This window comes from Oncorhynchus nerka, linkage group LG7 (genome assembly GCF_034236695.1).
Source record: "Oncorhynchus nerka isolate Pitt River linkage group LG7, Oner_Uvic_2.0, whole genome shotgun sequence".
Lineage (NCBI taxonomy): Eukaryota > Metazoa > Chordata > Actinopteri > Salmoniformes > Salmonidae > Oncorhynchus > Oncorhynchus nerka.
The window spans coordinates 54,310,774-54,326,041 of NC_088402.1; the positions used below are offsets into that span (position 1 = coordinate 54,310,774).

At 47.8% G+C, this 15,268-nt stretch overlaps 1 protein-coding gene across 2 annotated transcripts in view; it reads left to right on the plus strand.

The window, feature by feature from the left end:
- Positions 1-13,983, plus strand: part of LOC115131958 (semaphorin-3B-like) — a 75,351-nt gene extending 61,368 nt beyond the window's left edge. For both annotated transcript variants that reach the window (XM_029664080.2, XM_029664079.2), the window contains 14 exons: positions 898-1,017; positions 1,223-1,316; positions 1,556-1,675; positions 3,201-3,343; positions 3,542-3,656; positions 3,835-3,904; positions 4,076-4,220; positions 4,439-4,658; positions 4,934-5,025; positions 5,316-5,357; positions 5,527-5,684; positions 9,876-9,931; positions 10,452-10,591; positions 10,723-13,983. In XM_029664080.2, coding sequence (XP_029519940.2) covers positions 898-1,017; positions 1,223-1,316; positions 1,556-1,675; positions 3,201-3,343; positions 3,542-3,656; positions 3,835-3,904; positions 4,076-4,220; positions 4,439-4,658; positions 4,934-5,025; positions 5,316-5,357; positions 5,527-5,684; positions 9,876-9,931; positions 10,452-10,591; positions 10,723-11,226 — 2,019 coding nt within the window. In that variant the 3' untranslated portion in view covers positions 11,227-13,983. The remainder of the gene's footprint in view (positions 1-897; positions 1,018-1,222; positions 1,317-1,555; positions 1,676-3,200; positions 3,344-3,541; positions 3,657-3,834; positions 3,905-4,075; positions 4,221-4,438; positions 4,659-4,933; positions 5,026-5,315; positions 5,358-5,526; positions 5,685-9,875; positions 9,932-10,451; positions 10,592-10,722) is intronic.
- The last annotated feature ends 1,285 nt before the right edge of the window (positions 13,984-15,268 follow it).

The window sequence follows — 15,268 nt, forward strand, 5'->3', positions numbered from 1 at the left end:
TGAGGGATAGTCACAGTCTGGGATAGTCCCCGTGAAGGGTAGTCACCGTGAGGGATAGTCCCCGTGAAGGGTAGTCACCGTGAGGGGTAGTCACCGTGAGGGATAGTCCCCGTGAGGGGTAGTCACCGTGAGGGATAGTCCCCGTGAAGGGTAGTCACCGTGAGGGATAGTCCCCGTGAAGGGTAGTCACTGTCAGGAGTTGTTGCTGTGAGGGGTAGTCACTGTCAGGGGTAGTCACCGTGAGGGGTAGTCACCGTGAGGGATAGTCACAGTCAGGGGTAGTCACCGTGAGGTGTAGTCACCATCAGGGGTTGTCACAGTGTCCAGGTTCCCCTCTCAGCTGCTCCCTTCTGCTTCTTCTTAGGTCTGCTCGTCATTCCCCTACCTTGCTCCTCTCCTCTCCTCTCTTCTCTTCTCTTCTCTTCTCTTCTCTTCTCTTCTCTCCTCTTCCTCTCTTCTCCTTTCTCATTTCCTCTTCTCTCCTCATCTCCTCTCTCATCTCTTCTCTTCTTTCCTCTCCCTCTCCTCTTTCATCTGGGCTGATATCGCTGCCAGGAAGCCACTCAGTTATAACTAACCATGGTCCACTGATGACCAGGATCACTATGTAATACAACCAAGAAGGGGACAGTTGGGGACAGTTGATGTCAGACAGAAAGGCGAAAGTGGATCTGAGGATAGGGAGGAGGGAGGAGGGAACACAAAAACAATGTGGTGGAGACAGGAGGAGAGAACCCAATCATGTTTGTACAGGCAGACAGTGTACGATACGTGAAGAATGCCTGTCGTTGAATGTGTTGTGAAGGTGTAACGTCAAGGTTTAACGAGGGGATGCTGGTAGCTGACGGGAGAAGGGACATTGTTAAACCGCTGTGTTCGGATGTGTTCGCATTGCAGACAGACTGTGTGAACTACGTGAAGATGGTCCACCACTACAACCGCACTCACCTGTACACCTGTGGAACCGGAGCCTTCCATCCCACCTGCGCCTTCGTAGAGGTGGGACAGAAGATGGAGGTAAGAGACACACACACACACACACACACACACCTCCAGCTCATATGCCCTCCTACTATTCCCTGGCTCTCTTTGTTTCATCCACACAGTAGAGACCATGTAGGAGCAGCTATCTGAGCTCAAACTGTGTGTCTACGGCTGTACTCCACCCTGTAACCCCATCTCCTCCTACACACTGCCCCCCCCCTTTCTGTCTCGCCTCCAGGACCACGTGTTCAGGATCGACCCGTCCAAAATGGAGGATGGGAAAGGGAAGAGTCCATACGACCCCCGTCACCCTGCAGCCTCAGTGCTGATAGGTGAGCCCAGCCCCTCAGTCCCCCTCTCCGACGGAGTCGGTGGAAGTTGCTGATAGAGGGTCAAATCCTTTTCCTCCTCCTAACGGTTTAGAATGGGAAGTAGCCAGGTTAATCTGATCCTAGATCAGAGGTCCCTTTGGTGGTTCTAAATGGCACTGCAGTCACTTACACAGGTAGCATAGCAACTTCATGTTGTCCATAGCAACCTCATGTTGTCGTCCTCTCCTCCCGTCTCCAAGGTGACGAGCTGTATGCGGGCGTGGCCACTGACCTCATGGGTAGAGACTTCACCATCTTCCGCAGTCTGGGGGGACGACCCTCCATTCGCACCGAACAACACGACTCACGCTGGCTCAACGGTGTGTGTGTGTGTGTGTGTGTGTGTGTGTGTGTGTGTGTGTGTGTGTGTGTGTGTGTGTGTGTGTGTGTGTGTGTGTGTGTGTGCAAAAGCTATCAGCATAAAAACGTTCTGAAAATGTTGATCTGTTTGTCCAATTTGCATCATCGTGCTTCACACTGCCCTCCAATTGCTGATCCTTTCTATTCCATGCCAAGTGACGCACCCCGACATTATTACTGAAAGAGAAAGAGAGTGTGTGTGAACTGTATGTCAAAGTGCGTGTGTGTACCTATGTAAGTTAGTGTCGCGGATACTTTTCGGAAAATTCCTATGAGAGCACATTTGTCAGCATATCTCGGCCCGTGTCTGATTGTGCATCATGTGGTAACATTTTCTATGAGACACACATATAACGCCTCGTGTACGGCGCACTTGGAAAGTATTCAGACCCGTTGCTATGCGACTCGAAATTGAGCTCAGGTGCATCCTGTTTCCATTGATCCTCCTTGAGATGTTTCTACAACTTGATTGGAGTCCACCTGTAGTAAATGAAATTGATTGGACATGATTTGGATCGGCACACAACTGTCTATATAAAGTCCCACAGTTGACAGCGCATGTCAGAGCAAAAACCAATCCATGAGGTCGAAGGAATTGTCCATAGAGCTCAGAGACAGCTCTGGAGTTCTAGAGTTCCTCTGTGGAGATGGGAAAACCTTTCAGAAGGACAAGCATCTCTGCAGCACTCCACCAATCAGGCCTTTATGGTAGAGTGGCCAGACGGAAGCCACTCCTCAGTAAAAGAAACAAGATTCTCTGGTCTGATGAAACCAAGACCTCTTTGGCCTGAATACCAAGCGTCACATCTGAAGGAAACCTGGCACCATCCCTACAGTGAAGCATGGTGGTGGTGGCAGCATCATGCTGTGAAGACGTTTTTCAGAGGCAGGGACCAAGGGAAAGATGAACGGAACAAAGTACAAATAGATCCTTGATGAAAACCTGCTCCAGAGCGCTCAGGACCTCAGACTGAGGCGTAGGTTCACCTTCCAACAGGACAACGACCCTACGAACACAGCCAAGACAACGCAGGAGTGGCTTTGGGACAAGTCTCTGAATGTCCTTGAGTGGCCCAGCCAGAGCCCGGACTTGTACCCGATTGATCATCTCTGGAGAGACCTGAAAATAGCTGTGCAGCGACGCTCCCCATCCAACCTGACAGAGCTTGAGAGAATCTGCAGGGAAGAATGGGAGAAACTGCAGGGAAGAATGGGAGAAGCTTGTAGCATCATACCAAAGAAGACTCGAGGCTGTAACTGTTTTTATTTGCAACAATTTCCAAAAACCTCTTTTTGTTTTGTCATTATGGGGTATCGTGTGTAGATTGATGACGGGGTGGGGGGGGGGGACGATTTAATCCATTTCAGAACAAGGCTGCAACGTAGCAAAATGTGGGAAAAGCCAAGGGGTCTGAAAACGTTCCGAATGCACGTGCCTAATACAATTCTTAGAGCTATAACCCTCGCTATGTCCTTCCCCACCAGAGCCTAAGTTTGTGGGTTCGTTCTGGGTGCCGGAGAGTGAGAACCCAGACGATGATAAGATCTTCTTCTTCTTCCGGGAGACGGCGGTGGAGGCTCAGGGCCTGGGGAAGTCCACCTACTCCCGTATCGGACAGCTCTGCAGGGTGAGAACGCCGCTCAGATTACGCCGTGCCTGTATTACACCGTAGCTTACAGTGTGGCGTATCGTAACGTATCCTTAGGCTCTGGCGTACACATACGCTATGCTGTCTCAATGGCACTTGATGTTTAAGTATGTACGGCAATGATTTAGTATCACCGGAATATTTACCTTTGAACTTTGGTCTATAATGTTGTTGCAGAATGATATGGGTGGCCAGCGTAGTCTGGTCAACAAGTGGACCACGTTCTTGAAGACTCGTCTCATCTGTTCTGTGCCGGGCAGTGACGGCAGTGACACCTACTTTGACGAGCTCCGTAAGTAGCCGCTACACTCCGAGTGCGTTATCTGATCCTAGCTGTCGCTCCAGGCCCCACCAGAGCACGGGATTCAACCAATGAAGATTCATCTGAGCTAAATGGACAGAGCCGGGGGGTTATGTTTGTGTTTCTCTGACCTTTGACCTCTACCCTCTGACCGGTGTTCCTCCCACAGGGGATGTGTTCCTGCTGCAGACCAAGGACAGGAAGAACCCTCTGGTCTACACTGTCTTCTCTACCTCCAGGTCAGAGTTCAAACCAGGGGATGGATTGAGTTATTGTGTGCTCTTGTGCTTGTGTGTGCATATGGGTGCTAGTGCATGTGTGTGTGTGTTTGTGTGTTTGTGTTCCTGACTGTGATTGTGTGTTTTATAGTAGGCTATGTCTCTAACTGTGCGTCCCCTGCCTCCCAGCAGCAGTGTATTCAAGGGATCAGCCGTGTGTATCTACACCATGAATGACATCCGCAGGGCCTTCTTGGGGCCCTTCGCCCACAAAGAGGGTCCAAACTACCAGTGGGTCCCCTTCCAGGGCAAAGTCCCCTACCCACGCCCTGGCATGGTACGTAGCCTACATCAGTTCTGTAGGAATTTACTGAATAGGACATTTTAACATCAGTAGTTTAGCTCATTAACTATACTAACAATCACCATTGTGATAGCTCTGTTTGGCCGATGTTAAACCCTGGGCTGAGCTCATGTGACCCGTCTTATCTCATAATAATCTTATAATTACCTCATAATAACCTCTCTGTACTGTTACCCTGTGTGACCCCTTAGTGCCCCAGCAAGACATTCGGCAGCTTCGAGTCCACCAAGGGTTTCCCTGACGACGTGATCCAGTTTGCCCGTCACCACCCTCTCATGTTTAACCCCGTGTACCCCCTGAACCGCCGGCCCGTCTTCCTGAGGACCAACGTAGACTACAGCTTCACCCAGATCGCTGTGGACCGGGTGGGCGCCGCAGACGGGCATTATGATGTCATGTTCATTGGCACAGGTAACCACCTTACTCTTACAGGTGGCCGTGAAGATTCATGCTTTAGCCTGGTCCCAGATCTGCTTGTGCTCTCGACAACTCCATTTGCTGTCATTGTCGAGCCAAACAGCAGGAACAGACTGGCACCCAGGGTCATTCATGCCATCCACATGGTACTCTTGACCCTAGGATTCTATGTGTTATACTAAATAGAATGTATATTAGTGAGCAGAGTGTGTATTGAACATGGATGGATTGTGGGATCCAGTCTGAAACTCTGTGTGGGTGTGTCGCAGACAAAGGGACGGTGCTGAAAGTGATCTCTGTACCGAAAGAGAGCTGGAACAACATGGAGGACCTGCTACTGGAGGAGCTAGAGGTGTTCAAGGTGAGGGGGCCCCATCCATCGTTCTGCTGGCGTCAGAGGAGGCTGGTGGGAGGAGCAAGAGGAGGACTCATTGTGGTTGGAATGGAATAAATTGAGCGCAGTCGAACGTGGTTTCCACGTGTTTGATATTCTTCCACTTATTCCATTCCAGCCTTGACAATGAGCCTGTCCTCCAATAACCCCTCCCACCAGCCTCCTCTGGCTTGTATGTGTATATTTAATGACATGCAAGTCTATGTTTACGTTTCTATTTAAGAGTGTGATACTTAACCGTTTATTCTGCTCTACAGGATGCCTCATCCGTCATCAACATGCAGATATCCTCAAAACGGGTAAGAGTCTCTTAAACCCTAACGTATCATCTTAGGGGCTGCAGGGCAACAACTAGAAGCTAAAAGAGAACATGTGACCAGCTCTCTAATACTGTAATTACAAGATGTTTAATATCAAGTCATTTGACTGTGGGCCACTAACATTTCTCCGCTCTCTCTCTGTCCACAGCAACAGCTGTATGTGGGCTCAGACACGGGTCTGGCCCAGGTTCCTCTGCATCGCTGCAGTATCTATGGAAAGGCCTGTGCTGAGTGCTGCCTGGCCAGAGACCCCTACTGCGCCTGGGACGGCACCTCCTGCACCCGCTACCTACCCAACACCAAACGGTAAACATATACACAAACTCGAACTTACGACCCAGCATGCTACCTACCCAACACCAAACGGTAAACATATACACAAACTCGAACTTACGACCCAGCATGCTACCTACCCAACACCAGACGGTAAACAAATACACAAACTCGAACTTACGACCCAGCATGCTACCTACCCAACACCAAGCGGTAAACATATACACAAACTCGAACTTACGACCCAGCATGCTACCTACCCAACACCAAGCGGTAAACATATACACAAACTCGAACTTACGACCCAGCATGCTACCTACCCAACACCAAGCGGTAAACAAATACACAAACTCGAACTTACGACCCAGCATGCTACCTACCCAACACCAAGCGGTAAACATATACACAAACTCGAACTTACGACCCAGCATGCTACCTACCCAACACCAGACGGTAAAACAAATACACAAGCTCGAACTTACGACCCAGCATGCTACCTACCCAACACCAAGCGGTAAACAAATACACAAACTCGAACTTACGACCCAGCATGCTACCTACCCAACACCAGACGTTAAACAAATACACAAGCTCGAACTTACGACCCAGCATGCTACCTACCCAACACCAGACGGTAAACAAATACACAAGCTCGAACTTACGACCCAGCATGCTACCTACCCAACACCAGACGTTAAACAAATACACAAACTCGAACTTACGACCCAGCATGCTACCTACCCAACACCAGACGGTAAACATATACACAAACTCGAACTTACGACCCAGCATGCCACCTACCCAACACCAGACGGTAAACAAATACACAAGCTCGAACTTACGACCCAGCATGCTACCTACCCAACACCAAACGGTAAACAAATACACAAACTCGAACTTACGACCCAGCATGCTACCTACCCAACACCAGACCGTAAACAAATACACAAGCTCGAACTTACGACCCAGCATGCTACCTACCCAACACCAGACGGTAAACAAATACACAAACTCGAACTTACGACCCAGCATGCCACCTACCCAACACCAGACGGTAAACAAATACACAAACTCGAACTTACGACCCAGCATGCTACCTACCCAACACCAAACGGTAAACATATACACAAACTCGAACTTACGACCCAGCATGCTACCTACCCAACACCAGACGGTAAACAAATACACAAACTCGAACTTACGACCCAGCATGCTACCTACCCAACACCAAGCGGTAAACATATACACAAACTCGAACTTACGACCCAGCATGCTACCTACCCAACACCAGAGCGGTAAACATATACACAAGCAACTTAAAGCATGCTTGAACAAATACACAAGCTCGAACTTACCCAGCATGCTACCTACCCAACACCAGACGGTAAACAAATACACAAGCTCGAACTTACGACCCAGCATGCTACCTACCCAACACCAGACCGTAAACAAATACACAAGCTCGAACTTACGACCCACTTACCCAACACCAGACCCAGCATGCTACCTACCCAACACCAGACGGTAAACAAATACACAAACTCGAACTTACGACCCAGCATGCCACCTACCCAACACCAGACGGTAAACAAATACACAAACTCGAACTTACGACCCAGCATGCTACCTACCCAACACCAAACGGTAAACATAATACACAAACTCGAACTTACGACCCAGCATGCTACCTACCCAACACCAGACGGTAAACAAATACACAAACTCGAACTTACGACCCAGCATGCTACCTACCCAACACCAGGCGGTAAACATATACACAAACTCGAACTTACGACCCAGCATGCTACCTACCCAACACCAAGCGGTAAACATATACACAAACTCGAACTTACGACCCAGCATGCTACCTACCCAACACCAGACGGTAAACAAATACACAAGCTCGAACTTACGACCCAGCATGCTACCTACCCAACACCAAGCGGTAAACAAATACACAAACTCGAACTTACGACCCAGCATGCTACCTACCCAACACCAAGCGGTAAACAAATATACACAAGCATGCTACCTACCCAACACCAGACGGTAAACAAATACACAAGCTCGAACTTACGACCCAGCATGCTACCTACCCAACACCAGACGGTAAACAAATACACAAACTCGAACTTACGACCCAGCATGCTACCTACCCAACACCAGACGGTAAACAAATACACAAGCTCGAACTTACGACCCAGCATGCTACCTACCCAACACCAAGCGGTAAACAAATACACAAACTCGAACTTACGACCCAGCATGCTACCTACCCAACACCAGACGTTAAACAAATACACAAGCTCGAACTTACGACCCAGCATGCTACCTACCCAACACCAGACGGTAAACAAATACACAAGCTCGAACTTACGACCCGCATGCTACCTACCCAACACCAGACGTTAAACAAATACACAAACTCGAACTTACGACCCAGCATGCTACCTACCCAACACCAGACGGTAAACATATACACAAACTCGAACTTACGACCCAGCATGCTACCTACCCAACACCAGACGGTAAACATATACACAAACTCGAACTTACGACCCAGCATGCCACCTACCCAACACCAGACGGTAAACAAATACACAAGCTCGAACTTACGACCCAGCATGCTACCTACCCAACACCAAACGGTAAACAAATACACAAACTCGAACTTACGACCCAGCATGCTACCTACCCAACACCAGACCGTAAACAAATACACAAGCTCGAACTTACGACCCAGCATGCTACCTACCCAACACCAGACGGTAAACAAATACACAAACTCGAACTTACGACCCAGCATGCCACCTACCCAACACCAGACGGTAAACAAATACACAAACTCGAACTTACGACCCAGCATGCTACCTACCCAACACCAAACGGTAAACATATACACAAACTCGAACTTACGACCCAGCATGCTACCTACCCAACACCAGACGGTAAACAAATACACAAACTCGAACTTACGACCCAGCATGCTACCTACCCAACACCAAGCGGTAAACATATACACAAACTTGAACTTACGACCCAGCATGCTACCTACCCAACACCAGACGGTAAACAAATACACAAGCTCGAACTTACGACCCAGCATGCTACCTACCCAACACCAAGCGGTAAACAAATACACAAACTCGAACTTACGACCCAGCATGCTACCTACCCAACACCAGACGTTAAACAAATACACAAGCTCGAACTTACGACCCAGCATGCTACCTACCCAACACCAGACGGTAAACAAATACACAAGCTCGAACCTACGACCTGCATGCTACCTACCCAACACCAGACGTTAAACAAATACACAAACTCGAACTTACGACCCAGCATGCTACCTACCCAACACCAGACGGTAAACATATACACAAACTGGAACTTACGACCCAGCATGCTACCTACCCAACACCAGACGGTAAACATATACACAAACTCGAACTTACGACCCAGCATGCCACCTACCCAACACCAGACGGTAAACAAATACACAAGCTCGAACTTACGACCCAGCATGCTACCTACCCAACACCAAACGGTAAACAAATACACAAACTCAAACTTACGACCCAGCATGCTACCTACTCAACACCAGACCGTAAACAAATACACAAGCTCGAACTTACGACCCAGCATGCTACCTACCCAACACCAGACGGTAAACATATACACAAACTGGAACTTACGACCCAGCATGCTACCTAAACAACACCAGACGGTAAACATATACACAAACTCGAACTTACGACCCAGCATGCCACCTACCCAACACCAGACGGTAAACAAATACACAAGCTCGAACTTACGACCCAGCATGCTACCTACCCAACACCAAACGGTAAACAAATACACAAGCTCGAACTTACGACCCAGCATGCTACCTACCCAACACCAGACGGTAAACAAATACACAAACTCGAACTTACGACCCAGCATGCCACCTACCCAACACCAGACGGTAAACAAATACACAAACTCGAACTTATGACCCAGCATGCTACCTACCCAACACCAGACGGTAAACACGCTAGTTATCCAACTGTTGAACCATAACCAACTTCCTCCACCACCTTTAAAACTGTAAACTCACCAAACCTGATCCGCTATAACCAGCCAAATCTAAACACCCCAAACCCTACTCATAGGGTTTCTGGTAGAACCCTAGTCACTATCATCCCAAGCGATCAGACAGACATATTTGTCCTTGTTCTCCAGGCGTTTCCGTCGTCAGGACGTGAGGAATGGAGACCCCAACACCCTGTGTTCAGGAGGTAAGACTCTTTCACTCTGCACTAAAGTCTGAACTCAGGACTCACAAACTGAGCTCTGAACTCAGACTCATAAATCCTGCTGATATCAATGGGAGACTAGACAAACTTTTTTTAGTTACGCACTCGGATTTCAAGTTAGGATTCGGGAAACACTGTGCCAAGGAGCTAACTCTCTCTCCCATGCTCCCACCCAGAGAGGCCAGGGTGATTAGTGTGATTCTGTGCCATAATCTCTCTTTGGGCCGTGTTAGATGAGTTACACAAACGGCATGAGGTGACGATTCCACACAATTATGTCATATCGTGCTCGGTGAGGGTGTTGCGCAAGACAGGGAAAGGTCAGTGGGATTATCTCAGAGTTTGTGACAAGGGACAAAACGGCACACAATCACATGGTGATTGCCTTACACTTTTTTACTGCTTGGAATAATATGTTGGAGACTGTAGACTGTAAAATGAATATACAATTGTAATCTCACATTAGCTCACGTTATCTGATGGTGTGTATCGCCCACTGTAGACCACCACAAGCACCGGGTGGCAGAGAGGAGGCTGTTCGGGGTGGAAGGGAGCAGCACCTTCCTGGAGTGTATCCCCAAATCCCTGCAGGCCAGAGTGACCTGGACCTTCCAGAAACAACCCCACAACGCCAAGGAAGAGGTAAAAGGCAAAATCACAGTGAAGAGACATACTGTTTTCAACAGTATTCAAAGGATTTTTGGTTCACATTGACTGTTTCAAGCTCTAATCCTCCGCTGTGTGTGTTTCTGTCTGTGTGTGATGTCATCCAGCCGCGTCTGGATGACCGTGTGCTGCAGACAGAGCGGGGGCTGTTGGTGAGGAGGGTACTGAAGCGGGATGTGGGCCTCTACCAGTGCCACGCCATGGAGCACGGCTTCACCCAGACCCTACTGGGCATCACCCTGGAGGTAGTACCCTCCTCCTCCTCTTCCTCCCCGCCCGCCGACCCTCTCCTTCGATTGGACCCCCGCAGCGGAGGCGGCGGCCCACCTTCCACCAATCAGAAGCTGTGGTACCGGGACTTCATGCAGCTGGTGGACCACCCGAACCTCAGCACCGTGGATCAGATCTGTGAGCAGGTGTGGGCGCGCAAGAGCGCCCAATCGGACAAGAGCTTCCCGTCTTCTCCCGACAAACAGGCCCCGCCCATCGGTCCCGTGGTCCGGCCCCCTAACAAGAAGTGGAAGCATCTGCAGGACATCCGCAAGGGGAGGAACCGCCGAACCCACGACGGGAAACCCTCCCCACGAGCACCACGCAGCGCAGGGGAGTGACAACAGAGAGAGAGGAGAGAAAGAAGGAGAGAGACTGAGGGTGGCGAGAGAGGGAAGAGAGGGAAAAGAGGGAAGAGGAAAAGAGAGAGACAGAGACTGATAGAGACCAAGGACTTCTGGAGGGTGTCAACACATACACAGCACCTCCTTCTTTGTGAATATTTATCTTCCGACACCCCACTAGCTACTGCCCCATGATGCTTCACTCTGCCCTGACCCCTGACCCCCTGATTAGCTTGTACCGCCCCTTATTATTCCCCCTATCTTTATTCTCTGTCCCAGCTCTCAATCCCTTTGGGTGTACTCTCCTGGAGAACTTCTGATGGAGACATCACCTCTACAGAATAGACTGAACAGAGTCCCCAGGTGAAAAGATGGCTCAGTGTATGTCACTCAATCTCTCAACTGGAATTACAACTGGCTCGTAACCGGAATATCCGAATGGAAAAAGACACACATACACACCACAGGAGGCTGGTGGCACCTTAATTAGGGAGGACGGGCTCGTGGTAATGACTGGAGTGGAATCAGTGGAACGGTATCAAACACGTGGTTTTCAATTGTTTGACGCCATTTCATTTGCTCCGTTTCCGGCCGTGTTTATGAGCCGTCCTCCCCTCAGCAGAGCCTCCTGATGATACACGTTTACAGCCCTAGACGACGGTACCTTTGATAACGCGGACGACAAATTGTGAGACGGGACAAAAACAATGGGCTCCGCAGACTTCCAAACGCACACTGATCAACTTAGGTATAATCCCATTTCACGTGTTTTGCAAAGAGAGCATCACGTAGATGTGTGCTTTGTGACAGATGCAGTCTTTGATGTTCTTTTTTTTGGTCCAAACCACTACAGATAGGAGAAAGCACTACTGTCATTCCAGGGTATAGAGAGAGCTGTTACAATGAGGTGAGATTCTGAAGCAGAGAGAGAGAGAGAGAGAGAGAGAGAGAGAGAGAGAGAGTGTACATGATCAATACAATGGTTCCATTGTGATTCTATTTTACAAAATGGCTGACAAGGTAGAGGAAGTGGGCGATGTTCTACCTGTATGTTTATGGGGTGACGAGGTAGAGGAAGTGGGCGATGTTCTACCTGTATGTTTATGGGGTGACGAGGTAGAGGAAGTGGGCGATGTTCTACCTGTATGTTTATGGGGTGACGAGGTAGAGGAAGTGGGCGATGTTCTACCTGTATGTTTATGGGGTGACAAGAAAAATGTTTTGTGTTTTATTTAGTCATTTATTTAAATGATCTATGTGTATTTTCTGACTCGGATGACTTGTGTTGTGTGCTGACACATTTACATGGGGGGAGATGGTTGAGATGGTTCAAGTGACAGGCTGCACAACATCAATGTGGACGTGGCCAAACAATAGTGGGCTTTGAATACGACGTCCCAACTTTGGGCAAAAAGCATGATATTTATATGTGAAAAGAAAACATCTCGATTTTTTTTATTCCAAATGGTACATACATGGTTCTTTTAGGCTTACACTGTTTGCCTAGGTAAATGATCAGTAGCTGTGTGCGTGCGTGCGTAAATAAACGTCCCTCCCTCCTGTGCTGTGTCTGTAGGCCCATCTCTGAGTGTCAATTTTACAGCATGTCTTTGATGCCTTCAGTTCAGGCGAAACACATTTGTCCTCAGTGAAATGGTGTGAGTAGATCGCCACCTAGTGTCCTTTCCGTGTATAGGCCTGGTCCGTTGACTTCCTACGGTACGATTCAATACAGTCTGTTGTCGGCTTCTTCAAATAAAAACGTGCTTTAAATGTTTCTCCTTTTACCAGTGAAGTCTGTGAGAGCGTACAGATGTGAGGAATCCCGCCTTTTATTTATAGCTGCTTAACAAAGGTGTAATTATTAACTTTTGAACGACTGAGGCCAATAAATTAGGTGGGCTGTAGTTTTGTGCTCTCCAATTGCATGACCAAGGTTAAGGACTAGACGGTGCACAATGGAGACTTTGGCTGCCTATCTGAATGGCACTCAGGGCCCATAGGGTCCTGGTCAAAAGTAGTGCACTATATAGGGAATAGAGTGCCATTTGGGAGGTACCATTTGAGAGGCGAGAGGGTCTTGTGTTCAATATGCTCAATATGGTTATCCTATGTATTCATGTGCACAAAATAAGCTAATATGTTGTGGTGGATATTTTTTTTCTTCTTTTCATGTCAAGACTTGGGGCTCTATTCAATCTGTATCGATGAAGCGTTACAGAATGCGCGACAGAAACCTAAAGGCGATTTCCAATTGAGGTGACAAAAGGCAGTGTTTACTGTGTACGCAGCCTCTGCTAATGCGGGGACGTTGCTTTTAGATTGAAATCAAACTGTCACGCTAAACTACAGCCTTGCCGATTGATTGGAGCCCTTGCAGTTGTACCATACACGTTCTGCAAAAGCTATCATCATTCAAAAAACACTCGGTAAATGTTGATCCGGTTGTCCAATTAGCATCATCGTTCTTCACGCTGCCCTCCAACAGCTGATCCTTTCTATTCCATGCTATGTTACGCACCCCAACTGTGTGTGTGTGTGTGTGTGTGTGTGTGTGTGTGTGTGTGTGTGTGTGTGGGGTTTGGAGGAAAGGAGAGCTTTACATATTGGCTTAGGAGGAGAGGTAGTCTGTAGAAACAGTTCAAAGTTCAGAGGCCAAAGTTGACATGGTGCACTGTATTACTTCCAGAGTTCTTTGTGGATTGTTGTGCCGGATTGTTTTTGATTAACACAATAAAGTGCCCAGTTACTTTACGTCTGAGTAGTTTATTGTCATATTGCATAGCTTGACATCTACTGTTTTATACACTACTGAGTATTACAGCACAGCGATGGCTGCATTCACACAGGCAGCCCATTTCTTATATTTTTTTCACTTAGTGTTCTTTTTTTTGTGGAATCAGATCTGCGCTGAAAAGTAAATGATGTGAAAATATCTAATGTGATTGGTCAAAAGACCAATTAGTGGGAAAAACATTAGAATTGGGCTGCCTGTGTAAACGCAGTCTATGGTCTTCAGGCTTGCTGCCTTATGTTAATGGTCAACAAGGATGACGTTCCTAATTTCGTACACAGGGTGGCGTCACTGTATTTACAGAGAGTTGGGGAATGTACCCTGGAAATATAGTTTATCAAGCTACCAGGCCCGTTCCAGCCGATCACATTTGACAAGTCACCGCCCTTCACTGTGTTGCATTATGGGGAAAAAAATTGTCCGACTGCGTGAACTTTACAAAAATCATGTGATCAAAAATCATGAAGTTGACTGCAAGTTTCTGCAGTTTCACTCCACCGACTTCATTCGGCAGCCATAGCTTGCGTTGTGGGAGGCTTTGTTGTCAACCAATCCTTCTTCTTTTTTTTGAATCACGCAGGCGTGACCAAATACATGACTGAAACCAGTGGATATACAGTGGATATATACAAATGAATGTGATGTTTGAGGCTCTCTCTTACTAATTGAGTGTACAATGTACACACATAAGATTTCAGTTTGTGATTGTGTGATATAGGGGGTCGGGACGTGTTTTTTTTTTTCAACGTTATGATTTAAATATATATATATAAAAACAACGGCAGTGCCTGTTGGAAAACCACATTTAGTGTCCAAGTTTCGGCTGTCACAGATGCACGTTCTCCCGACTTCACTCCTCGACTTTCGTCTGCAGGCGGTTGCTTTAGCCTTTACCACTCAGACACACCCAGTGACTTCACACTTGGAAGAAGTCAAACTACACTACATCTTAACCTTAAGAAGAAAACCATGTTTAACTACACTGCTACATGGCAACAAAAAAAAAAGTAATTAACCACTGAAAATACCTACCTATGTTTAAATGTAGTTCAACTACCACTGAGCTACTGCAAAATGTAGTTAAATCACTAGTTGAATTATATGTAGGTCCCCAACACTGTTAACAGAAGAGAGGTTGACTGTTGACTGTACTGTGAGGAACTGTGAGTCCCTTTTGACTCACCTCTCCCCATTATCTACAAACAAATCTGTGCTGTCATGTCCCCCAACACCTTACATCCCACC